Consider the following 26,861-nt stretch of genomic DNA (forward strand, 5'->3'; position numbering starts at 1 on the left):
TGTTTCAGGATCAATGCAACAAAATAAACAATGGCTCTTTGTTTTTTAAAGCCAAAAGGACTTTCTGAATAAGCAAGTTTCTGACATCATCAATATCAGCCATAGTTATCAGTCCCTATTAGGCCTATAAGGGAGGATGACTAGGCTACACACTAACCAATGTAGTAACTACAGCAGTAGAGAATCAAATCCTCACAAACATGAAACTTGGTCCCATTAATAGCACAATCCTAACTGTATTCCTCCCTGCTGACACTTGGAACTGTCAAGAACTATCGGCCTTCTGAGGAAGTCCAGTCGAAGAGCCTTCCCGTAAAAACCCAACAGATAAGAAGGCGGTTGTGCAAGATGTTAAACATTTTGTCCTGATCCAATGTCTTATCCAACGTGGGAGATTGAGTTTTCCCATAAATAGCTAAACTCTGACAAGTTCTTGAGATGGATTGCTTAGTGTTTCAGCTGAGGCATTTCAACTCTCCAGTGTCTCTACAGTGTGGGCCCACACCAGTCCTTCAGTGAGTATGCATTTGGTTTTAAAGAGGTTGCTTTCACCCCATATTTTTAATAGTATTACTTTCCATCTCATTCATAGCTAAGCTTAGATCCACTCTCTGTGGCAATCGTGTCAATAATGCTGACTTAAAATAAATTAATTGGACGAATGTGTGAAGTCATTGTCAAGCGTTTGCTAGAAAAACTTGGAAATCAGAGTTTAACAAATGGTAACAATTCGGGCATTTATACAAATAACACATTGAATGTTAATGTACTGCATTATATCACAGTTCTATTAAGGATAATATCAAGTAATTTTTGAGTTTAACATTTTAAAGCTGTTCTTCTCTCCATCTTCATGTTATGCATATTATCTGTGAGTATGATTCATAACTATTTTTCCAAAACTCAGAGCATTCAAATAAACAGGAAAAAACGTCCCTCCTTTCTCCAAGAAAACACACGGTAGAGTAGAGTACAGTGCAGTGACTTCAAGGTTCCCGTTCTGGTTGTAAGCAAGTGGTTAGCCGGTTTCCATGGCCGCCCTTGGCACTTCCCTGGTGCTGCTGCTGCTCCAGATCCTGGCATGTCTGTCACCAAGTCTGGCTTGCTTCTGCGAACGCTACCCCTGGGCCAGCTGGTCCGCCTGCTCCAGAACCTGCAATTATGGCACGCAGCTAAGAATCAGGTACGTACACGTAGACATAGACATTTGACCAAATTGAGAACCAAGCACCCTGGGGCCGCTCCTTTAAATTCTGGCCGAATGAAATGATTGGAGGAGCGTATTACAGACCTGCAACCGCCTCAGATATACTTTTTCAATTTATTTTTTCAATCTATTAATTGCTTCTGCAATGTAAGAAGAAATTAAACAAATATGACAATGAATTGTTTCCTAAATAAATTGCCTACCCTAGCTTTAATCACCGGTCATCCATATCAGCAAATCAGAGGGGGCACATGCAGTAGCACTTGTTTAACCAGAGGGTCATCTAAAAGTACGGCCACACTGAACGCGTCACGCGCGTTAGAGGCGTTGAAAATCTGCATTTTTGCGTAGGGAACCATGGGTTTAGGCGCGTAGATGCGTTACACGCACTAAAGCAAATGCAAACTACTGTTTGCCATACAAAAATAAATTGTATGGCCATATACGACAGATTGAGGCCTTGCTATAAAAATGTCATTAACGTCAGAGAATATATAGCCTATAGTACATATGAACACATATTTATTTTGAACATGTTTAACTCTGGAAAAAAACCATTGTGTAATTCGAAAAACATATTACATAGCTAGAAACATAAAACTGCATTATGTTACTTTTCTACTGCAGCTATTACTCAGAAATCAAAATCTCTGACGTTTTAAGATTGAATAACTATAAATATAGTTATAAAAAGCAGTTCGAATCTATATATGTTAACGGTCGTAGGCACCTACAGTAACAGCAGTTTTGGTCGGGGAAAATTTCTGAAGCTTTGCATCGTTTTCTTTTATTGTTTTTTCCCTTCAAATTTGACAATAAAGGAGCTTGATTATTGAACTACCCCTTATCATGTCATATTGTTTTCTGGTCAAACAAAACTAACAAATGATTGCACGTTCCTTTGGCAGGCAATACAACTATGATGCCTATTTCTGGAAGAACAGCTGCAATCACTTCTGCGAAAAGTACGACACGCGAGCTTGTAACCAACAGTCCTGTCCGATCTCATGTCTGATCACTGAGTTTGGAGAATGGTCAAAGTGCTCGCCCTGTGCAAAGAAACAGGCAAGTACACGCACACGCACGCACGCACGCAGGCACACACACACACACACACACACACACACACACACACACACACACACACACACACACACACACACACACACACACACACACACACACACACACACACACACACACACACACAGGATTTCGTCCCATCCCAGCAGGTCTTTCCAGGAGTGCTCTTTCTTGATAAACCTGACAAGGCTATTTGTCCAAGGCAGAAGGCCTACCAGATGATTTGCATCACAGTCGTATACGTGGCTATGTTTCTGCACAACTGATGAAATCAAAAAGTGGACAGAGTGCAGAGAACCTATTAGAAAACGGAAACTATCGCGTCGGTTTGATCGTTTTCTTTCGCTGTTCCCGCGTCGTAGCTCCGCACGCGCTCCGTCCAGCGGCCCTCCCAGTTCGGCGGGGAGGCGTGCAGCGAGGTGCTGATGGAGGACCGGGACTGCCATCCCGACACCGAGTGCCGCATACCGGAGGTCAACTGCAGAGAACAGTTTAAATGTGACAACGGTAGGCCATGTGAAAGGCTTACAAAGCTATCAACGCACGAGAAAACCAACATATAAGCGGCTAGTTAATGAGTTGCAGCGTTATCCCGGCCTCTGCCTCCCGCCAAGCAATTTCTGAAGAAGTAGGCCTATTTGACGACGAAACCTATAACGGAATCAGATATCCCTCCATCGTAAGTCCCTCCCCCTCTCGCCGCTAAACCCATTTAACTGAAAGTGTCTTCCTCTTTCTCGTCTTTCATGTGCACACTAACTTACTAGTGACTCATAAGTCATCTTATCGTGACGTTGTATTTATGTCTCACGCACAAAAGGCCGCTGCATGAACTCAACGCTAAGGTGCAACAACCAGAACGACTGCGAGGACAACTCCGACGAGAGGGACTGTGGCGGTGTTTTCAAGAGCGTCTGTCCCAGGGAGATCCGCTTGCCGCCCGGGTCCGACCTGGTCGCAAACGGGTCAGTGAAGATAGGATCATATGATTGGAATCTTTCCAAGTTATTTTGTTGTTTTCCATGTTGTTCTCTAAATTATTTTACTTTAAATAAGCTGCCTCAACATTGTAGAAAGCAGCCTATTTAAAGTCGGATAAATATGTAGTTGTATGTTTTATTGAAAAATGTCGACTTTTCAATAAAAGTCCAATGTATTCGGTTTTGTAATCACTTCAACCTGATATTCACTCAGATCCTGCCCCCATAGATAATCTCCCTTTTCCCCTGCAGACTTTTCTCTAGCTCCCCTGTGTGAATGACTGTGGGCATGTGGCGTGTGTTCAGGTTTGATGCCATGGCAGAGGCGTCCCGGGGCCAAGTCCTCAACAACAGGTTCATGGGGGAGGGTAAATGCGATGTGAAGCGGCCCCCTTCTATCCTGCTCTACTACCGCATGCCTCACAACTTTGAGGACTTTGAGATCAAGGTGAATCACGCGTACATGCGTCACCATCTCCCTCTATGCCTCTCTCTCTGTCTGATTCCAGCATTGTCCCGCCTCGTCCAATCAGTCTCATCCGCTCCACCCAGTTGCACCAATGGGAGCCATGCTGGCTTAATAGAGCATTTTAATACTGCTGTTCTTTTCGCTGTTTCTCCCTCTGCTTCTGTTGAATCACTGGAAGCCTCTCGCAAGTTTTGCATTTGTGGCGACATACTTGACCTATCCACCACCATGGCTACCTGCTCAGCAAAACTGGTTTCTGGGAGTCAATGTTGGAGCGTTGGCCAGTAGGGGATGCTCATCTCCTGGCCAAGAGTGCAATCTTTCCGAGGACATCTTAAACCTTTGGTTTACCCTGATTTCCTTTCAAGTGCCTTGAAAAGCTATCCATGCAATTGACTATTATAAAGTTGTCCACTGTTTGTGTGTGTATGTGTTTGTATATTTTTAAAGGTGGGAGTTACTGATGACTTCCTAGAACAAGCCCAGCCCCTGAAAACTTCAAAACTGGATGTGAAGAATTCAGGCTCGGCTTCATACTCCAGTCGGAGTTTCAGGAATTTCAGGATGAGGAAGGATCACCAAGAAGTCTTCAAGGCTTCAAGGCAGAAGGCACGCAATCCCGCACACATACACCTGCGCACACACTGCGCATGCAAATACACCAGTGGCAAACCATAAGTTCACTTTACCTTCCAGTGGAATTGAATACTCTGTACATAACATAGGATGCACTTTACATTTGTGATTGGTAACAGTATGATGACAGAAGGAAGTTCTGTGTTATGAGCAACTTAACACACAAGATCAACAAATATCGAAAGCTAATTTCAGCAATCTCCCGTGACCCCATATGCAAATAAGGGGACCCCTTCTTGGCCCCCGACCCCAAGTTGGGAACCACTATTCTAATGTTCAGTGTTACCAAAAAAGATGTATTCCATTTGACACTATTATCCAAAAAGTCCAAGTACCACGACATTACATCTTTGTACGTCAAGATGGTGAAGAATCGTCTTCTTCATTTGCATGCAGTGGCTCTCGTGGGGCTCTTCCTAGCTGGGTACATTTATACAGCGCTCAAAGCGCATTACAATTATTGCCTAACATTCACCCATTCACACAAAAGCGGTGTTCAGCATGCCACGTAACAGACAGCTTGTTTGGAGCAGTCAGGGTTAGGCGTCTTGCTCAGGATGAACTCAGCACTCACCTAGGAGGAGCCGGGAATTGAACTACCAACCTTATGATTTGTCTGTCTACCTGCTCTACCTCCTGAGTGTTGAGGTGTTCATATACCAGCTGATCCCGACCAGCTGGCTGGCGCCTCGCGTGGTTGACACCGCCGTCGGAGTATTGTTGATTGTGAGCACCCTCACGTGAAGTGGTTTGAGTGGCCGCATCTCAGAAAAGGGCTATAGAAATGCATTCAATTCACCATTTACTTCCTCTTCTTCTCCCTCTCCTTCTCCTTCTGCCTCTTCTCCTCCTCATTCTCCTTTTTCTCCTCCTCCTCCTTCTTCTCCTTCTTCTCCTCCAACTCCTCTTGCTTCTTCTCCTTCCTCTCTTTCCTCTTCTGCTCCTCCTCCTCCTCCTCTTCCTCACCGGGGTTGTCCTGCTCCTCAGGACTCCATCATGTTCGACGTGCACCAGGTCCTGCCCGTGGCCACGTTCAGAGTGCGGAACCCGCGCGACACGGTCTTGTCCGGGCCCTTCCTCCAGTTCCTCAACGCGCTGCCACTGGAGTACAACTACCCGCTGTACCGGGACATCTTCCGGCGCTTCGGGACCCACTACTACAGCTCAGGGTCGCTCGGGGGGAAATACGAGATGATTTACCAGTACGACACGGAGACGGTCAAAAGCTCAGGTGGGGAACGGCTGTGAATGAGGAGGGGAAGGGAAACAGATCTCCTTGATGGTTGCAGTCACACACCCCTTGAAGAATCACATAGTTTTCCCAATAGAGTATAAGAGAGTATTAAGAGTATTGTATTATAAGCTGCATTGCTAAAGGATAAAAGGGTAGATAAACGTTGATTTCGATTCCATTCCTTAACACGTTCAACCTTCAATGGAACCACATGTTATTGCATGTTTGTTTTCTTCTGCCCTATATCTACTACAATACAATTAAATACACGATCTGAGGTGTTGTAAAGTAGGATGTGAGGAGTTGTAAAGTAGGATGTGAGGAGTTGTACAGTCGGATGTGAGGAGTTGTAAAGTAGGATGTGAGGAGTTGTACAGTAGGATGTGAGGAGTTGTACAGTCGGATGTGAGGAGTTGTAAAGTAGGATGTGAGGAGTTGTACAGTCGGATGTGAGGAGTTGTAAAGTAGGATGTGAGGAGTTGTACAGTCGGATGTGAGGAGTTGTAAAGTAGGATGTGAGGAGTTGTACAGTCGGATGTGAGGAGTTGTACAGTCGGATGTGAGAAAGTGTGGAGACATCATCTGTACTGTTCTCAAAATGAACTCAAAATCACAAACGTGTAATTGTTTAGATGTATGTATTTAAATGATTGCACACATTCCCGTGTGATATGCACATTGTTCATGAATGTTGTTCATCCCAACTTGGCATTGTCGTATATAGTCTGATGTCTTTATTTTTTCTTTTCCTCCTTTAGGAGACATAACACATGATTTTTCTGAATGTATTCGTAAGGAGAATTTGCAATTTTATTTTTTCTACACAAAGTACACACAAAGTACTAGGTGCACAAACACCCTGATGACACAAACATACAAAGGTAGGTGTTTATAGATTTTAATTATTATGATAGGGATTTATAAAGATATTTATGAAATAATACAATAAAACATTCAATTGTTCAAGCCATTCAACCTTGATGGTAGCCTGGTCCTACCAGACTCTCGTACTTCAAGTCATTTGCACAGAGAGTCTGGACCTACTCAATTGACAAACGTGAACTCACTTGAAGGCGGGTGACTGTTGAAGTTTAAAACTATTGGATTTGCCCATAACCAATCGCTAACGTTTGGCCGGGAATCACGTTGCGCGCAGGCTGTAAACAAACCAAACACTGTGCGTGAAGATGTCTGTCAACGAGAGCTGACTTTAACGTCATTGTTCTCTGTTCGCTGATTGGACACAGAACGAGAAAACCAACATATGCCTAACATACCGGAGACCAAGACCTAGTACTGAAGGGAAATCAAAATTGAGCGGAAGTACCTAGGCGGGCTACCTTGATGGCACCATGAGATAAAATGGACTCATCCCATATTTGTCTTATAGTTCTCTTCTTCACCACTTATTCAACAAAAATATGTTCTGTTATGCACCGCTTGCGATTTGCAGTGTTCATAACGGTACGATTTACCCAATTCAGCACACATTCACAATGACAGAAATAAAGGAGATGCCGGGAATTCCATTTCATGTTGTCGTTGAAAGAAGTCAGAAAAAACGTATATAAACAATGTTTGAAATACAGTGTACAACTCAGTGTTAAAGGATATTACCGGTCGAGTGATCAACTATCCCTGCCATCTCTTCTAGCTAGTTTTTGGCCAGAAAAAACGTGAATTGGCATACAAATGCCTCACCAAATTGCTATAGTGCTATTGTTTAAATTGCAGAACAAAGTGATAAGGGCAAATTATATCGGTTGCGGCTCTGCAAGTGAACCCTGAAGCGACGAAACTGTGATTTGATCAGCCAGACTCTCACCCTCTGAGTGAGTGGCTGGCCGTAGCCTTGAGAACATATCCCCCCCCCCCCCTGCCCCATCTCCCTAGGGTCTTACATGAACGCAGCCAGGAAGTCTTACTCCCTGGTGCAGGGAGGACAGACCAGGGAAGCAGCTAAGCTGGCTTGGCACAGTGGCGGTGTCAGGCCCCCTAGGGCGGCATACGACGAATGGACACGATCGGTCATCCAAAACCCTGTTGTGGTGGATTATACGGTCTGGACTGGTTTTATACATAATATAATGTCAATTATTTTAATATTTTGACATATATTTTAATATTTAAAACCCTGTCGTGGTGGACTGTGCGAGTGTCTCTGCATGTGTGCCTGCATGGCTGCGTGTGCGCCTGTGCCTCTGCGTGTGTGTGTGTGTGTGTGAGTGCCTCCGTGTTTGTGTGTGTGTGTGTGTGTGTGTTTGTGAGTGCCTCTGTGTGTGTGCCTGTGCGTGTGTGTGAATGACTCTGTGTGTGCCGGTGTGTGTGTGTGTCTGTGTGTGTGTTTGTCTGTTTGTGAGTGTGTGTGAGTGCCTCTGTTGTTTGAGTGTGTGTGAGTGCCTCTATGTGTGCCTGTGTGTGTGTGTGTGTGTGTGTGTGTGTGTGTGTGTGTGTGTGTGTGTGTGTGTGTGTGAGTGTGTGTGTGTGTGTGTGCCCAGCTGCGGCCCCTTGTGGAGCTGGTGCACGGCCTTCCATGCGCCGCTACCAAGCGGCGTCTCCTTCGCCGCGCGCTGGTGTCCTACCTGGAGGAGTTTGACGTGTGTCAATGCGCGCCGTGCCCCAACAATGGGCGGCCCGTGCTCTCAGGGACCGAGTGCACGTGTCTGTGCAAGACGGGCACCTTTGGCCCCAACTGTGACAAGAGGTCCCCGGGCTACACATCAGGTGGGCGTCCCTCACCCCCCCTTTAAAGGTTCAACCAATGGGAGTCCTTCTCCACGTGAAAAAGGATTCACTTCTGCTTATGTTTTGATGTATTATTATTTATTGTTTTTTTGTATTTTATTTCATGCTTATTTTACTGAATGCTGTTTACTTGGGACCTTCTTGTATGATTCTGAATGTAAACAAATACATCTATGTGACTTTTTTTTTGTGTGCGTGCACGTGCCTGTGTGTGGGAGTGTGTGTGTTTGTGTGCGTGCCCGTGTGTTGGCGTGTGTCTGTGTCTTGGTATGCGTTTGCGTGCATGTGTGCCGTGTGCATGCGTGTGTGCGTGCGTGCAAGCGAATGTGTGCCTATGTGTGGGTGTTTGTGTGTCTTTGTGTGTGCGTGTGTGCCCTTGTATGCGTGTGTGTGTGTGTGTGTGTGTGTGTGTGTGTGTGTGTGTGTGTGTGTGTGTGTGTGTGTGTGTGTGTGTGTGTGTGTGTTGTGCCAACAGAGGGCGTGGACGGCTCCTGGAGCTGCTGGGGCCCGTGGGATGAGTGCGGAGCCGCCATGCAGAGACAGAGGACCCGGCGGTGTGATCACCCCGCCCCGCTGAGGGGGGGGCTGCCGTGCCAGGGGGCCAGGGTGGAGAAGGAGCCCTGCCACATCTCCATCTTCCAGACGTAGGCCCAGGGAATGACCGCAGTGATGCTGATATCATATTGATAATAATACATGGGGAGGGAGGGAGGGAGGGAGGGAGGGAGGGAGGGAGGGAGGGAGGGAGGGAAGTAGGATGGAAGGAAGGGGAAAGACGGAAGGGAAGTAGAAAGGGAGAGGGAGGAAGGTAGGGAGCAAGGAAGGAAGGAAGGAAGGAAAGAAGGGAAGACAGGAGGAAAGTAGGGAGGGAGGGAGAGAGGGAAGTAGGATGGAAGGAAGGGGAAAGACGGAAGGGAAGTAGAAAGGGAGAGAGGGAGGAAGGTAGGGAGCAAGGAAGGAAAGAAGGGAAGACAGAAGGAAAGTAGGGAGGGAGGGAGAGAGGGAAGTAGGAAAGACAGAGTGACGTGTGTATTTGTGTTCTATCTGAAGGCAGGCTACATGTGACAACGATGACGACTTCACGGTGGGCTGGATTGATGAGCTGCCCCCAGGGGTGGTGGGGTGTTTCAGACCCAAGAGGCCGGACAACAGCTACCTCCTGGTGAGTCACCCCGCCCCAATGCCCGGCCCAAAGCCACTGCAGCGCGAGGAACCCCAACGCGTTTTCCCTTTCATTTCGACGTCGGTATTTGCTCCGGATAACGAGTGTAGAGAACCATGCGCTATATTTTTTTCTCCCCATGTTTGACTTTGACCCTCGTCGCTCTGACCTCCTCAGAAAGGGAAGCAGTACTACGAGGTGGGGGAGGTCGAGGAGTTCCGGTGTTTCACGGGCTTCGAGAACGCGGGTTCGCCGTTGATCCACTGCCTTCCCGATCTCACCTGGCCCCAGCCCGCCGGACAGTGTGTCAGTAAGTTGGGATCGCTTAACAGTGTGTATCGATAAGGCTCGGTCCTTACGGCAGCCACCCGGGTTCGATTCCATCCTGCGGTCATTTTTTTCTCTCTCTCTCTCTCTCTCTCTCTCTCTCTCTCTCTCTCTCTCTCTCTCTCTCTCTCTCTCTCTCTCTCTCTCTCTCTCTCTCTCTCTCTCTCTCTCTCCCCCCCCCCCCCCCCCCCATACCTTCCTGGCTAACTCTCATTGCGTCCGTCATGAATAAAGCAGAACAAATGCAACAAATACATCTTTTAAAATACAAACATACATCTTCTAAATCTACATATGCACATCGGAAACTGCCGATGTGACAAGTGTTGACATATTGGGCGGTTTGGTATCCGACCACCCGGGCTACGTTTCATTCCATTGGGCGGGGGAAATACTATCTGAACGATGAAATTCGATCTGCTTTGGCAATATTTGATGGGTTATTTAATATTGTATGTCAACAATATTACCTAACAAGATGGGGTTTTATGGTCATATACACATACAACAATTCACTAACCCTCATTGTGTCCACGCAACCACAAATCATTCTGTGGATTGCAATAGATGCTTTTATCTGGCATTTTATCTTTGGTTATTTTATGCAGATATGAACCTTATGCTTATGTTGTGCTTTCTAAAGCATACGTAGCGTAATCCTTTCACAGGTTTGACACAGGTTCCGGGCATAGTTACGATTTGGGCTGTCATTATTGGGGTGGGCGGGTCTTAAGTGGTGATCGGGCTGGAAAACTCTCAATCTGATCTGGAAACACTGCACGACCCCCCCCCCCCCCCCCCCCCCCCCCCCCTCCCTCTCCCGCCCCACAGGGATGGTCTGTGCGGCTCCCTCCAACATACCCGAGGAGCTGGAGCTGTACCCCAACAAGAAGGAGTTCCGGGTGGGAGAGTCGGTGGGGCTGAACTGCAAGAACGTCAACCAGGCGCCCGCGCCCCTGGGCTGGTCCAGGTGTACCGTCGGCCTGCTCTGGGTCCCCGCGGTGCCCGCCGACCTGCACTGCGTGGACGGTAACCGCACTCGGATCAGGGCTTTGAAGCCCGGTCCATCCTGATGGGTTAGGGTTAGGGTTAGTTGTGACTCGATTACTGATTTGGAATGACGGAGAAAGTAGTGACTTTGTGTGGCCGATGATTGTTATCTGCTTATAAAAACAAAATGCTATTTTTGTTTTTTTTCATAGGATGTTGTGTGGGACATATTCCACGTTTATTGGTTGGAAGAATTTTTATTGTGACTGTGTGAGTGTGATTAGCTGTTACAAGCCGTTTTGAAAACCTCACACCTGGTGGTATAATATGTCAGCTTTAAACATAATTTGGTTGATGTTTTTTATTTATTCTCTTAATTTCGTTTCACAACAATACAACGACCTCGGCGCTAAAAAACAATAAGCGTCACAACGATGATGTTAAAAAAAAAGCTTGCTTGTAACGATAGCCTATGAGCTCCTCAGCTGTGTGTCCCAGCTAGCTAACATCCGTTTGTGCCATGTCACTGTCTGTCCATTTAGTAAGACCCTACGTCCCCGAGAGGCGATGTGGCACTGGAGAGGTGCGCCGGGGCCCTGTGTGTGTCTGTATCGACCGAGTGTCCTGCATGTGAGTTTCACAGGACAACAGACAGGAAGAAAAACACATTGCTTTATCACGAGTGAAAGCGGATGGCGTGCTGTTGAATAGATTGTGTGTGTGTGTGTGTGTGTGTGTGTGTGTATGTGTGTGTGTTAGTGTGTATGTGCTTGTGTGTGTATGTATGTGTGTGTGTGTGTGTGTTTCTGTGTGTGAGTGTGTTTAAAGCAATTAAGTGGTAGCAAGGGGAGGGGGATCAAGCTAAACTAATCTACAATTGTGTAGCCGCCAACATGAACACAACATACACATAAATACAATCAGTAAAATATCAATTCATCATTCATTGTTGTGTATCTGTTTGGGACTACGTCAAATCCTGTGTGCATACCTTTCACATAAACGTCCGTTCAAGTCCTCATGCCTCTTTTTCCTGCAGTTCCTTCCAAGAAAACCTGTGTGCTCTCAACACGGAGCTGGACGCCCTCGTGCCCATGTCCATCTGTTCCCTCCATGCCGCCCGTTGCCACGGCGACCCCTTCTTTTTCGCCAACAAGGGACAATGCGACGACAGCGCCGCTCACCTGGACCTGGTCAGGTTCCGGGCCCGCATGGCCAATCGCAGCGCCACCGCGGAGCCGTGCGGCGAGGACGTCTGCTACGAATGGGAGACCTGTGTCGGTGAGGCCCCGGCACTTTCATCGCTATGAAGGAAGCGCTAACATCGCGTGGAAATCTAAAATGATTATGAACTGTGCCAATTTGAAAAGGAGGGTAACAAGAAGGAGAACCGTTACTGTCGTGTCGGGAAATAGTTGGAACCGCTGTTTCCAACTATTTCCACCCCGAGAAATGATGCAAAAGGGAGAAGGAGGGGAGGGAGGGAGGGATGGAAGAGGAGGGGAGGGGAGGGGAGGGAGGAGGTAGGGAAGGAGGAGTCATGGAGGGGAGGAAGGAGGTAGGGAAGGAAGAGGAATGGAGGGCGGGAGAGGAGAGGAGGCCGGACTCTGATGTCCCCTGTGCAGCAGTGGCGTGGCGTGGGAATTTTTTTGGAGGAAAGTGAGACAAAAACCTATAATCGACATGCTTTTTTTGAGGCTTGTATGCATTAAATGTAACAACAAGAGCCATTTGAGCGCCCGGTCATTTTACAAGGACTTACAGACGCCTGTAATCTGACCGACAAGACACGACACGAACCCTCTCTCTTTCACTCACTCACTCACTCACTCACTCACTCACTCACTCACTCACTCACTCACTCACTCACTCACTCACTCACTCACTCACTCACTCACTCACTCACTCACTCACTCACTCACACACCCACACCCACACCCCTCCTAAATATCTTATTAAATTATACATGTTATTTTAAATGCACCCCCCCACCCCGACCGAAATGCACAACGAGCCGCTTAATGGCGCTTAGGCGTTTTACGTTCAAGTTTCACCTTCACGTGTAACACGACTCGCACAATCAGTTGTATATGTGATTGACATACACATATACTTTCTATAAATCATTTTCGTTTAAAACTAGGCCAAATGTTCCTTATACAACACTACTTAAAATACAATACCAAGACAACCCAGAACAAGCGGCTATAAACAACCACAGCCGCATCTGTTCAGGTGAGCCTATGCAGCTACTATCCCTGGTGCTGATTCTCAGCATTAACAACCGCGATAAAACAACAACTTCAGTGGATTGACCAATGCAACTTATTCCTGGCAATCAAGGCACAATTAGCAATATAAGAACATAACAAATAACACACATAGCTACACGTTCAGGGCACAGTTAAGCTGTACCGGGAGAAGGAATGTAATGACGGTTCACCAAGGGATGGCTGGCTTCCACGCGGACTTACAGTGTGCAATGTCTTGTTTTACCGCATATGGAGTATTTAAAATTTAGAGGGGCGCTGTTTCGCGCATTGTGAAATGCTCAATGAGAGGATAAAATGGGGAAGAAATGACGGCAACACAATGCTTAAGAATTACCGAAACTGTTAATATAATATTTTTTATTGGATGAAAACTACAGTCTAAAAAACAGGGCCTCCGGGAGAAAACGCCACTGCTGTGCAGTCCTCTCTCATATTAGAAAATAGCCGACCTTGGCGGTTCCTCTTTAAACATAGCCGTTGTATTCTAATGCAACAAGTACAAGGAAGTTGTTGCTTTATCAGCAACAGCTTTCTTGTATGTGTATTATCTCTTCTAGCTCGAATGTCAATGTACTTGTGTCATGTTTGTTGACGGTATGTTCATGTTTGTTGATGGGGAAGGGGTTAACCTGCCAATTGTTAGTGCTTGGCATTTGGTTCTATGAACATCCTTACCATACCGACAGAGCCATATTGGTTCTCCTTCCTCTAACAAATGTACTTAATGAAAGTCGCTCTGGATAAAAGAGTCTGCTAAAGGCCCTAAATGTAAATGTAAACGATAATAACCAATGGAAATATACCAGTTTCACCGAAGACAAACGAGACAACGTGCTATCGAAGAGTCCTGACTTCAGCGCGTTCCTTTGACTTTTTGACGTCACCCCCTTTCTCCTTCCTCTTCCTGTCTCTCTGTAGGCTCGTCCGCCGAACGCCGCTGTATTTGCCGCCTTCCCACCGAATGCCCCCGGAGCAGAGAGCCAATCTTCTGCATCAAGCTGGTTGCCAGCCAACGGAAGAAAGAGATCAGCCTTTGCCTCATGGGTGTGCTGAAATGCTCGTCGATTAAAATAGAAGTGCTCTACGAAGGGCACTGTGAGGCGGCTTGAGTCCACCGCAGCCTTGCCTTTTCTATGAATGACAGTAGATATTAAAGATGGAGTATATAACATTTCAACTAGCTCATAGCATTTAATAACCTGGACATATCTGTAGTCAATGCTGATCGATAGTGATTTAAAGGCTGTTATCAATTTAAAAAAATCCTGTAACTGATTTATTCTACAAGTAAGAGAGTTTAATTGTAATTTCCCCTTTGCAATATTTTCACATGATGGTCTTCCTCAACCCGCTGAACGTGTGGAACTATTCACAATGACAATTGATCATGCATGATTTATATAGATATATATACATATATAATCAGAACTACAAGATGGACTACAAACATGGAAAGGGGTCTGAATGATTTAATCAAACTTTTATTTGCCCCGATGGGGGATTTGTCATTAACAACAAAAAAACTATTTGTAACCCCGAAACAGATAGATGCACCCGCTATAAATATGATAACCCCCCCCCCCCTTCCCAAGAGTCCAGTCGCCAGTCTGTCCCTTTGTTCCTAACTTGTGTCTAGGAGGGGGGGATGTACAAAAAACTGTTTCCCTATTTAAATGTCATGGAAAATAAAATAAGTTTGACAATACAAACAAACGTACATACTACATACATACAAACATACATACTACATACAGACAGCCAGACAGACAGACAGACAGACAGACAGACACAGACAGACACACAGACACACAGACAGACACACAGACAGACACACAGACACACAGACAGACAGACAGACAGACAGACAGACACATGTCAGTCTATTGTGGGACAGTCGTCTATGCTGATCACTGTGACCTGTTCTCCCGCACACTTCCTAGCCCCCGCCTCGCACTGCGTCATCGTCACGGCAACACTGGAAGCTCCGTGGCGGACGCACAGGTGTGTAGAGTCCTCTGCACATTCCGCAGGGTTCTGACATGTGCACCGCCCCTCTGAGCGTGGGGATAAAACAGGGATCATTCATTTATTATCATGATTATTATGGTATAGCCAGTGGACATTCAATCAAAAACCACACAATTCACACAAAACCACACAATCCACACAAAAACCACACAATTGCACACCCATTCTGTAATTGTGTGTTTTTTGTGCATCTGTCTTTGTGTATCTGTGTAATGTGTTTGTGTGTATCTGGTCATGTAGAGTCTACATGACCACAGATACACACACACACACACACACACACACAGGGTTCTGCAAACACACCTTGACAGATTTGGCCCGGCGTGTGGTGTGTAGCGCTGGCCGGCCACACACACTCGCCGTCGTCGGCCAATGACAAGGTACGGCCCAGACACCTCATCGCCCCGAGCTGACACACACTCAGCAGGCGGGTTCGGCTCGCCCCCAGGTGTGCGCACAACAGCAGGGACGGCCTGTTGAAAAGAGAAATGCCACGTTGTGCATCGAAACGACACAATCCAACGATGGGGGAGTTTCCCCTCGGTGCTTGGGACGCAATTAACAATGTTTCATGTGACGTTTCAGGTACTTAAATGTTCAAGCCGCCATCTTGATAAATCATGACGATGAATTCTGGAATAATAATGTCATCATTCTTATCGTAACGGTGAAGAAGCAACAAAGATGGCGGCTGAGGAATGCGTGACAATTTCGAGATCCCTCCTACAGGCCCTCATCACAGAGGTGTAGGGGCGACAACAGCTGTAGTTAGCGGTTTGCACTCTGTGGGCATGCTGTCATGCACGGCCCTACTGTTACACCTCTGTGATCAAGGCCTGTTGTTTTGTATCATTGTGTGATTTGTGTGTTTTTCTTAAACCACTGGATGGAGCCGAAGGCCCGTTTTCCACCTCATGGAATGGATCTATCAAATCAAATCTCCTAATAGAAAGAACTATTGTCGTGTGCTAAAGAGATCGGTTCTCGCCCATTCCTAAATAACTTTTGTTTGTCGAGCGACCGTAGCGCTACTCACGGGCACTCGAAGGCCATCCTGCACACACACTCTGAGGCCCCCTGGGTCTCCCACAGCTTACAGCCCAGGTCCGGGGGAGAGGTGGGTGCTCGCAGCACTGCCAGGACAAAAGAAAACACAGTTCATTCATCAGTTCATTAAATAAGTGACGACAGAAATTATTTTTGTCGCAAAGAAATACAAAATATGAAAAATGCAGGCACCTCAAATCCATGAGTTTAAGTCTATCAGCCTCTTACACTAATATTTGCACACACTTGTATGCAAAAGAGCGCACACACACACACACACACACACACACACACACACACACACACACACACACACACACACACACACACACACACACACACACACACACACACACACACACACACACACACACACACACACACACACACACACACACACACACACACACACACACACACACACACACACACACACACACACACTACAGCTTTGCAAATGGAGTTCATTTTCTGACCGATGGATGAGGTCTGTGGTTCCAAACCTGGGGTGCACTTCACGTCTCCGGCCAGGAAGGGGGACCAGTGGAGCCCGGGACTGCACAGGATCACGGGCTCATGGGCCTCCAGCGCCCACCCCTGGGGACAGGACAAGGAGACCCTGTCTCCAATCTCATAGGTCGCTCTGGCGGGCGTGGCGATGACGTTGCCTCGTACGTGCGGGGGGTCACATGACGCTTCTATTGAGGCAGCGAGGTTAGGTTTAGAATTTGATTTGAAGCATTGAGCAGACGCTTTTATCCAAAGCAACTTACAAATATTCACACAGCGACGGCGGAGTCGACCATGCAAGGCGACAGCCAGCTCGTCTGGGGCTCTTAGGGTTAGGCCTCTTGCTCAGGCACTCAGCTAGGAGGAGCAGGGGATTGAACTAGCAAACTACCGGCTATCAGCCAACCCTCTGTACCTCCTGAGCTAAGCCGACCCAGAAGTTTTCTTTATTTTCCGTTTATAAAACCTTTGAGCTGTCCATATTGTTTGGTATAAGACGTCAATATTGCACAGACCCTCCTTTAGTATTTAAATCAATGTAATTTAAAGAAATGACATGACAACTAAAAAAGGAATAACAATACCATGTTAGGAAGACTGAACAAAATGTAACTTGTGAGAAGAGAAACCTTAAAGAAGCGTGCACAGGTAAGCTGGAAGGACAGACAAACAGACGGAATGGGAGCGCATAGAGCTGTCCGTAGTGGAGAACGAGTACAGGTAGATCCCGGAGGATCACTCACTTCTACACTGCATGGGTCCGGTGGTCCAGGTCAGGTTGGGGGTGCACTGAGCCAAGGTCTCTCCGACTAGGTAGTGGCCATTGATGCATTGGTATTCTATGCTGCTACCCACCGCATACGCATCCTTAGGGTTCTGCGTTTCCCAATAAAAAAAACACCATCAACAACACGATTCTTCACATATAGAAAAACGTTTAATTATTTCGTCTTATTTTAATGTATTTTATTGCATTGTACCATCTTGTTATGTGTTTGTGTGTGTATGTGTATGTGTGTATGTGTGTGACACTGTGTGTGTGAGTGTGCCACTGTGTGTGTGTGTGTGTGTGTGTGTGTCACTGTGTGTGTGCGCACATGTGCGTGTGTGTGGGTGTGTCACTGTGTGTGCGTGCATATGTATGTGTGCGTACGTGATGCAACATAAGGTGAGTCTCACCCGAATGTATCCGTTCAGGAGGTTAGGAGGTGTGCCACATGTGGGCCTCATAGGCATAGACAGACCAAAGCATTGGGGCTCCATCATCCTGAGATAAAGTGCAATATAATACAAATGACACATTAGTTATTAATAAACACTGTTGTATTGACTTGAGGTCTATTACTTTATGTATTTTTTTAAAACCAGTAAGCTCCGCTATTTTTTTTTTAACCAGTATCACATCTTTGGGAGATTCAGATGTCTCTTTTACTCAGTCACTCACTTACATTGTGGGCTTGATATCCCTACATCCAACAATAAGTTGGAGATTCTTATTTGGTTTTGTATCGGTGTGATGAAAACATTGTTCATTGATCCACACATACAATAAATGTATGTATGCATGTAAAGAATTTATAAAAATATAAAAATGTAAAATATTTATGAAATGAATATGTAATTACGCCTCCTAAAATGCATTTGTGTTATTTAACAGTATGACACTACACAGTAGCATTTAATAAAATTAGCATTGAATACTCTCCCATATCTGTGTCTGTGTATGTTTTTGTTTGGGTGTTGTGTGCATGCGTGTGCGTGCGTGCGTGTCCGTACTTCAGGTGGTGGATTTCTGGGTCCTCACATGGTGTGCGCTCAGACGACCCTCCAGAACACGGAGAACCATAATGAGAGTGGCTGGGGTTGTCACAGCGCCGAACCCGTGACCTCTCACCTCCTGAACAGGCACCCCAAGACGACCAGCAGCTCCAGCTGCCATGGATGGCCTCTGAACGGTCAATAACGTTTGGTTCGATTTAGATTTATTGCTGCACAACTTCGGACAAGGACCTTTGAGGATTTAGTGTTTTTTGTTTTCACTAAAAGTTTTGCGTAAACTCCGTAAGACATTAAAGCCTCGAGTACATCCTGGCACTTAATGTACACACTTATTGTAGGCACTTAATCTAATTTGCACTTATTCATAGTACTTAATTGTGTAACATCTGCCGTAGCTGCTAGCGTTGCTGTACACAGGGAATGGGTTAGCCTAGCGATTGCTAGTACTTGCTCTATGAACATATTTCCTCTACTGACAGCGATATATTGTTTCACTTCTTATGACAAATGTACTTCTTGCAAGTCGCTTTGGATAAAAGCGTCTGATAAATGCCCTAAATGTAAATGCAAATGAGTTCATGCAGTCCGCAACAAGTCCGAGGCGACCGCCTCGTCCCACCTGCCACGGGGCCTGTCTCACACTGCAGCCCCGAGGTGCCGGGCTGGCAGACGCACGAGCACCCGTCGGCGGAGAGCAGCGGCCGGCCGTTGTTCCGGCACGGCTGGCAGTGGCACGGGTGCTGCTCCGCCAGGTACCGGGCGGTGGCCTGCCGCAGGTTGATCCTCCGACGCCCGGCGCACGGCACCTCCTTCACCAGCTCATACAGCGGCCGCAGCTGGGGAGACACAGGGCAGGGATTGGTCGATTCGCTTTAATAATAATAATAATAATACACTTTAATTTCAAGTTCTTTCTCTGAACTCAAGGGCAACGTACAATAACACACAAACGTCATTAAAAAGAAGCAAAAATACGATAAAGAAAAAGAATAATAATAGTAAGGGACATAGCGATTGGCATCAGATGGAATAGGCCGTTTTAAACAGATGTGTTTAGGATTGTGATTGAAATGGGGGAATGGATCGATGTTTTTGCGGGAAAAAAAAGAGAAAGACGGGCGGAGGGGACAGACAGGTGGGTGGAGGAAGATCATGTGAAGGAGCGGGAGGGAGTGGGAACATGGAGGAGGTCGGACATGCTTTTGAAGGATGTAGGGACAGGGGCTGGTTGAAGAGAAAGGAAAATCACTGCATGGATGCAAGCAAAGGAGATGCAGAGAAGGCCTCTGGGAATAAGAGTGCGAAAGGTCAGAGAAAAGGGAATGAAGTCACAAAGAAAGGACTATAAACAGAGATGATAAATAAAGTATACAGGATGCATGAAAGCAAAGGCTGATATTAAAAAAGAGGCCCAAGTCAGGTTTCTGCAATAACATCGGGGAACATGGTTGGCGACAGGGCGTGGTTGGTACCTTCTGGTCGATGACGTCCGGGAAGTCTTTGACGGAGGAGGCCCAGTTCTCGTACATGGCCCCGTTGGCCTCGGGGTCCTCCACATCCAGCACCCCCAGACCACTGATGAAGCTCGCCGCCCCGCCCACTATGTTGGTCTTGACGCGAAGGGTGTTTGTGTTGTGTCCTGCCGATAGCACAGTTCAAAACACGATGCAATGTAATACTTATATCATATAAATATTGATTTAAAAAGAATATGATTATATATGATGGAATTAATGAAAATAGAAGTTATTTCATATATTTGTATAGAAAATAGTTATTTCTCTCTTTCACTCTCTTGTGATTCAGAGGGCTACGTTGGCATTGAAAAAAATGCATTCACATTGTCAAAGCACAACCAATTTAAGTTAGATACTAAATAATAATTTTGTTTATTTTATCATTAGTTATGATTAGTCATCATTATCATAGTAAAATAGGCAAAGAAAAACTTAGAAATACGGTATAATATAAATAGAAAGTTCACTCTCACACTTCCCCTCTGATACAACGATAACATTACGCACCACCGCTGGATGTGAGTGAAGATGTCAGTTTCTCGCAGACCGTTTTGACTTTTTTCCTAAAAAGACGACGTTTCACCTTCCTCCAACACCTCTGGTAGTCCGTGTCCGTTGTGCCTTTTGAAGACGCAGTCACAGAACGGATGTTATTGTATTTGAGCAATTTTGTTAAATACAGAAAAAAGATTGGAATTATTTTTGCCCTTTTTTTCTAATTTCCGAATGATCGCCATTATACGACATTATAGCACACAACCCATTACTATATTTATTACCGTTTTGAACAGATACATTTATAAGTTAACAAATTCCATCCATCATATTTTCAACTAATGTAATTTTGATTATTAATAATAATGGAAGAAATATGTTTTCCTTTATATTTAGCAAAACCCAAGGTCATCATAACAAGTAAAAGTGCATAAAGTGTGTTATAGGATAGTGAGTTGAGGTGGATTATTGTCACTGAAAGCCCTTTAACCGTCCATTTATGCTGTCACAAGGGGGTGACCACCTAGATGAATCATGGACAGAGCGACACCTCATTCATCAGGGTTGTCTCTCCCACTTAGTGACATCAGAAATGGATTAAAAAAAACAAAAAACCTACTTGTCGATGCAAGTGAATCCCGGTCGAACTCCAGTAGGGCCTGGTACTGTCCTCCCAGGCTGCCCTCGGACATGTAGTGGCTTCCGTAGGTCTGCAGCAGCCTTCGGTAGAACGGATACTCGTAGTCCAGCGGCAGGGAGGACAAGGCCCTCCAGAAGCCCTCTGACAGTGTGAGGTACTGGGGCGCACTGTTCTGGAACTGGGCGAGCACCACTTTGTTCTTCAGGATCAGGAGTCTCTTAGCCTGGAGGCAACAGATGGTGGATGACAACGTATGTTCGGCATGAGTCGCCCGATCAGGACAGATTCTGCTCCATTGGAATGAGAGTCTGAGAGTGCTACTCTCTCACTTTCGTGAAGAATGATCGTTATGACAATGTTGTAGCGGAACGTTCTAGAAGAAGGGTCTCGCAGAGCGGTCTACCTTGCCCTCGCTGACTTCTTCATGAAAAGTGATCCGGTGGTGCTGAAACAGGGCATTTTCTTGAACATGAAGCATGTAAGACCAGGAGCTCTCGTAGGATTCATCTGACCCTTCGTTGTCAACTTTGACCTGTACGAGTGGCCAAAAGCAGACTGTAAAACACATTTGAACTGCAAAGCACATATTGGAGACCCCCGAAGTGAGTGACTAGCTGCAGGCCCCTCAAGATAATAATAAACAAACCATCTCCCTTCCATAATGGGAGGTCTTACAGCAGATTCAAGAAGCTACAGGTTAATTACTTTTAGAAAACTTTTCAACCAGTTTTACTTCAAAAGATCCACCTCCAACAGTAAACCTTGTTATTTAAACATAAGTAAGGGAAAGGTTAAGCAATTATGCACTGCACTGCCAACATGTTTGGAAGATAGTTAATGCATATACTTTGCATTTAATATGGAAATGTCATTCAATGGATTTGCAACAAATAACCAGCAGATGGCAGTATATTGTGGTTTACTTGCCTCAAAGTTATACGTGATGAGGCTCTGTGGCAGTCTGTACAGGAGGTTGTTGTCTCCGCTGTACACCTTCCTACATTGTCCCCCAAAGCTCAGAGTGTTTATAACTGCAGCTCTCAGCTTCCCAGTCAACAAGTCGTACCTGTTCACAATAAAAAACAAACAATATTGTTGAATTCAACTTTGTGTGTGTGTGTGCGTGTGTGTGTGTGTGTGCGTGCGTGCGTGCGTGCGTGCGTGCCTGCGTGGTTAAAAAGTAGAGCTTCCTTCCTTGTTAGAAAAAAAATCATTGGGTAACATAGACCTACACAAAACGTTTCAAATGTATACTAGTGTTTACTTTCTAAGTTCTATTCTACTTTACATTGTTTAATTTCCCAAATATAATGGATATAAACCCCAAAGCATTTTATTCTATTCCATTCACCAACTGCCTTTGTTTGTGCTGTGCACAATACATTCTGGGAGTTCTGTTTACCCTTTTCCTGTTAGGTCAGAGTTAGGGGGAGTTTTGTCCATGTCACAGACGTCATCACTGCCCAGTGCACAGCCTCTCTCATCGAGGCCATCTTCACAGTCTTGGTCCCCGTTACACACGAGAGACCGACCAATACACTGGCCTGCAGGAGGGACACACACACACACACACACACGCACACACGCACACACGCACACACACACACACACACACACACACACACACACACACACACACACACACACACACACAGTCATCTGTGACCTCTTTCTTGCATTCAAAATGTCTACTGCAGCGCCGAAGCCATTTTCCACTGTCAAATTCCACTTGTGTTTAGTGAAGAGATTTCAAGGCCATATAGCCGTTAATAAAAATATGTTGCCCTTTGTTACTTTTCCAGTGGTAAAAATAAAGGATGCCCTGAGTGGTTTTAAACCACAGCCACTTCCTTGCTATTTACTGACTGTCCCATCTGTGATGCCACAACTTACACCCTCATGCCATTAACATGTTGTATACATATTACATTCTCCCGGACAGGCTGAGAATGAAGCCAGCGGCACACTGAGCATGTATGTACTGTAGCTCAACCTACCTGAGGTGCAGCGGAATCTCGCCCCGCAGTTCGTCTTTAGCGGGCACTGTTTACTTGACGTACACGGGAGCACATGCTCAGCCTCTCCCAAGCACGGTGCCCCTCCGTTCTGGGCAAACCTCAACACAGGGCGAGATCGTACCTGAACACAAACAAATGACAACACCACAATTGAAACCTGTTGCAGCAGCCGAATTGTATCTTAGCATCATGTAGATGGTTTAAGTTGCTTCGTGGGTGCATGCATATTAACGGCTAACGTTGAGGTAACTGCTAACTTTAGGGCTGCAGTTGCAGAGCCTCCTCCTCATCATCAATACCTTTGTTTTCGTGCAAGCGTCACATTGGGACCATTCCCCGTATGGACCCCATTGGCAGTTCAACGGCCGTTGACAACTAAGAAAAAGGGAATTAAAGTAGGTTTTTTAGCTTTTTAGCTTTGTGCATCCGTGTTTGTGACGAGAGTGAGTCAAAGTCAAGTGCGTTTGTACAGCCCTTATTCCTATTGATAGTCTCAGGAGTCTCACGAGCATACTCACTAAGGAGGTCAGTGCATGGAAAGTCAACGTCGATGTTGTTATATTATGTAATGGGATGTATTAGGGCTGTGCTAAATGCTCTCAATGTAATGTATTATCGTATCATATTCAATAACATGACGTGATAAACATCATTTGATATTAAAAACAGTTTGACATTTGACAATACTACAATACAAAGTCAACAAAGTTGGGTAAACATACCAAGATGGATGAGGACCAAAGAGCAGTAAAATGTAGGACAACAAACCAATTGAAAAGTAAGCCTGTGGTAAACCCCAAAACAAGAAAATGTAGACTAATTAAGGATACATGTGACAACATGAAGAATGGTTATTTGATGTCCGTTTTATCAGCAAAGTAAATGTGAAGGACCTTAGCCATTATCAGAAAACAAAAAAACATGAACAAGTGCAAGTATGCGCGTACAAAATACTGCATTGCAACAAAATAAGATAAACAATCACCCATATGCTAGAAAATAAGACATTTGGTGGTTTTACCTGCATTGTGGGCACTTTGAAGGCAGTTCTCACGTGGACTGACAGAGAGGACGTGGGCTATATAACTGGGGAATATTGAGTTGCTCAATAGCTGTGTCCAGGAGTTTCTCCAATAAAGCAACACAGTGTTCCACTGTGTTTCGTCATTACCTGACTAGAATGGATCAAGACCTTTTCATGAGTCACATTGAATAATTAGAACGGCCTCTGTGTACTGTGAGTAATGCGACATCATGTTTTTTTCTATTCTGTCCAAGCTTAGTGGGCAAGTATGTCATTGTGCAATTAATACTTTTTGGGTCAGATTTACTGGAACAGTAAAGCAGTGTTTCTGTTTAACCCTCTCTCAGGCACCAGTCCACTGCCGCCCAGACATACGGCCGCACAAATCTCACACCCGATGTCCCTTTCTCCCGACGTCAAAGAACGTTCACGTAGTGTTTTGGGGAGACTGTCAAACACTGGACTTGACTCCTGTTTTCTACTACAGTTACAGTTGAGAGTTGTTTGACCTATATGGATACTCTCTGTTGGGACTTTAATGAATTGTGGGTAGCTAAAAAATACAATATGATCATGTGATCGGGACCTGTATCGTTATGTTTTGGGGTATTTTTGCTCTATTGATGCTACTGGTGTTGAAATGTACGATTATTTTTGCATTGATTGCAGTGTTGCCACAGTTACCTTGAAAAAGTAATCCGATTACTGATAACCAGTTACTCCTTCAAATAGTAACTTAGTTACTTTACTGATTACTTGATTTTAAAAGTAACTAAGTTAGATTACAAGTTACTTTATTAGTTACATTTAGCTGTTGCCAACACTAACCCCCCCACCCTATCAACAACACACACACACACACACACACACACACACACACACACACACACACACACACACACACACACACACACACACACACACACACACACACACACACCACTCCATCGCTCTCAACATCAATCGGTGATCCGGTAAAAAAAATAGTAACGCACAATGACTTTGATGAGTAACTTTAACCTGATTACTGCTTTGGAAATAGTAACTCGTAAGATTACTCGTTACTGAAAAAAGTGGTCCGAGGCCAGTAACTACTGGCATCACTGATTGATTGTCTATATATATGAAAAAGAAATGCAGCTCTGTACACACATGATACATTATGACTACAATGAAAAAAACCGGTAGTCATTCAGTCAGGAAAATATAAATCACTACAACTCTACAAATTGAACAAATATCTACAGGTAGGCCTATACACTTGCCGTTTACGTCCATGTCACATATTATGGTTTAACCATTACCCTTTTACGTAGGCCTGTGTGTGTGTGTGTGTGTGTGTGTGTGTGTGTGTGTGTGTGTGTGTGTGTGTGTGTGTGTGTGTGTGTGTGTGTGTGTGTGTGTGTGTGTGTGTGTAAATTTGCAAAAATTGAGCCGTACCACCAGATGTGCTACAATCTCTTTTGATTAGCTTATTCTGTTCACATGTAAGCAATGAAGAATGGTTAATCACTCAGTCACATTGGGCCAGTTAATTGGCCTTAGCTATATTGGATATAGCCCGTATGGTTTTCTTGTTATGAGCGAGCAGACTGAAAGGATAGCTGCACAATGTGCTATTTGTGGTGGTTTCTAATGGGTAATCACTCCTAGGAGTCAGACCATGTGAAGACCTGGGATTGGTTAAGATGATCTATATCAGATCAACAGCGAAAATGCAACACTCACATCGCACATCGTTCGGGACACGGTAACCTACCGAAAGTCTGCCAACTTTCACAGCTGAGACCGATCACAAACTGCTGATTTTGATCATCAAGAAGAACCTAAATGAAATGTCTCCTAGAAGCTTCGGAGGTATGACCTTGAGCTGATATACACAACCCAAAAGGTGGAATCCAATACATCTACATGACAAAGACTATCTTGTGGTGATAGATTACTTCTCAAACTATCCTGAAATATCACAACTTTCTAGCCCATCAGCTAATTCAGTGATCCCACACAATTAGCTGATGGGCTAGATCGTTTTCTGCAAGGCATGGGATTACCCAATCTGGTGAATGACAATGGACCGCAGATCCTCATCTAGCTTTATTGAGCACCATTGGTGTATGGGGCCTCTCCTGCCGAGCTGCTCATGGGCCACAAGTTGCGTGACACACTGACACATCTTCCAACTGGAAAGGACAAGAGAGGACTGATGAGAAACAGCGACAGCTCAAGCTGAAACCGAGGAATAACTATGAAAAAAACGCCAGGAGAGCTCTACAGGAAAATGATGCAGTGTAAATTGAGGACACAACAATCGACTAAACAACAAAACGATCATGGAACATAAAGGCAACTGTCCCTAAAGAAGTGAGTCCTAGATCATTCAAAGTACAACCTGATGACGGACAAGTGTTTAGGCGTTACCGCAGAAGTTTGCTTAGGGGCTCATGCAGGGGGAGCAGATCAGTGTACATTCAGACAGCCACACTGAGGATTCTCCTCCACCAAACACAGAGACGCTTGTCAACATGACCTATAAGACCACCAGAGAGGCTTGGAGAGGATGAGACTGAAGGGGAATGTCTAGGAGAAGGAATGCTTTTGTGTTGAATGTTATGGGTGGTGATAAGTAAAGTAAACGTATTGCTTTTATCAAAAGGTGTGAGGAGAACAATGAAATATAGATTTGAAATGTTACGTTGG

General features: G+C 45.3%; 2 protein-coding genes across 3 annotated transcripts; one reads left to right on the plus strand and one right to left on the minus strand.

The window, feature by feature from the left end:
- The first annotated feature begins 363 nt into the window (after positions 1-363).
- On the plus strand, positions 364-14,381 carry c6.2 (complement component 6, duplicate 2). Of its 2 annotated transcripts, XM_030353308.1 has the most exons (18): positions 364-515; positions 951-1,183; positions 2,116-2,272; positions 2,653-2,797; positions 3,111-3,255; positions 3,577-3,718; positions 4,190-4,348; positions 5,363-5,606; positions 6,368-6,490; positions 7,503-7,669; positions 8,108-8,333; positions 8,830-8,998; positions 9,405-9,516; positions 9,694-9,826; positions 10,675-10,872; positions 11,376-11,463; positions 11,873-12,114; positions 14,025-14,381. In XM_030353308.1, exons 2-18 carry the CDS (start codon positions 1,032-1,034, stop codon positions 14,213-14,215), a joined length of 2,793 nt encoding a protein of 930 aa, XP_030209168.1. In that variant the 5' UTR covers positions 364-515; positions 951-1,031; the 3' UTR covers positions 14,216-14,381. The 2 variants fall into 2 exon arrangements, with proteins under 2 accessions (XP_030209168.1, XP_030209169.1); XM_030353309.1 differs by lacking the exon at positions 364-515 and having other exon boundaries at positions 936-1,183.
- Positions 14,382-14,571: 190 nt separating this feature from the next.
- c7b (complement component 7b) lies at positions 14,572-24,257 on the minus strand. The gene is made up of 18 exons (XM_030353310.1): positions 24,162-24,257; positions 23,863-23,924; positions 23,440-23,515; positions 23,120-23,261; positions 22,525-22,666; positions 22,050-22,188; positions 21,526-21,654; positions 21,102-21,345; positions 20,495-20,608; positions 19,943-20,109; positions 19,090-19,306; positions 18,468-18,639; positions 17,871-17,958; positions 17,435-17,567; positions 16,685-16,879; positions 16,171-16,267; positions 15,438-15,607; positions 14,572-15,160 (listed from the first exon to the last, which is right to left on the minus strand). The coding sequence occupies exons 1-18, from the start codon at positions 24,165-24,167 to the stop codon at positions 14,982-14,984; spliced, it is 2,472 nt and encodes an 823-aa protein (XP_030209170.1). The 5' UTR covers positions 24,168-24,257; the 3' UTR covers positions 14,572-14,981.
- Positions 24,258-26,861: the final 2,604 nt, after the last annotated feature.

This window comes from Gadus morhua, chromosome 4, assembly GCF_902167405.1.
Source record: "Gadus morhua chromosome 4, gadMor3.0, whole genome shotgun sequence".
Classification (NCBI taxonomy): Eukaryota; Metazoa; Chordata; class Actinopteri; order Gadiformes; family Gadidae; genus Gadus; species Gadus morhua.

Excerpts from the sequence above, each read along its gene's own strand:
- c7b (XM_030353310.1), bottom strand. Across the intron at positions 22,189-22,524 it reads TCTGACCTAACAGGAAAAGG|GTACGACTTGTTGACTGGGA; the intron begins GTAAACAGAACT and ends TATTGTGAACAG. Across the intron at positions 21,346-21,525 it reads AAGAAGTCAGCGAGGGCAAG|GCTAAGAGACTCCTGATCCT; the intron begins GTAGACCGCTCT and ends TGTTGCCTCCAG.
- c6.2 (XM_030353308.1), top strand. The coding sequence starts at position 1,032 with ATGGCCGCCCTTGGCACTTCCCTGGTGCTGCTGCTGCTCCAGATCCTG. Across the intron at positions 5,607-6,367 it reads GGAGACGGTCAAAAGCTCAG|GAGACATAACACATGATTTT; the intron begins GTGGGGAACGGC and ends TTCCTCCTTTAG. Across the intron at positions 6,491-7,502 it reads GATGACACAAACATACAAAG|GGTCTTACATGAACGCAGCC; the intron begins GTAGGTGTTTAT and ends CCATCTCCCTAG.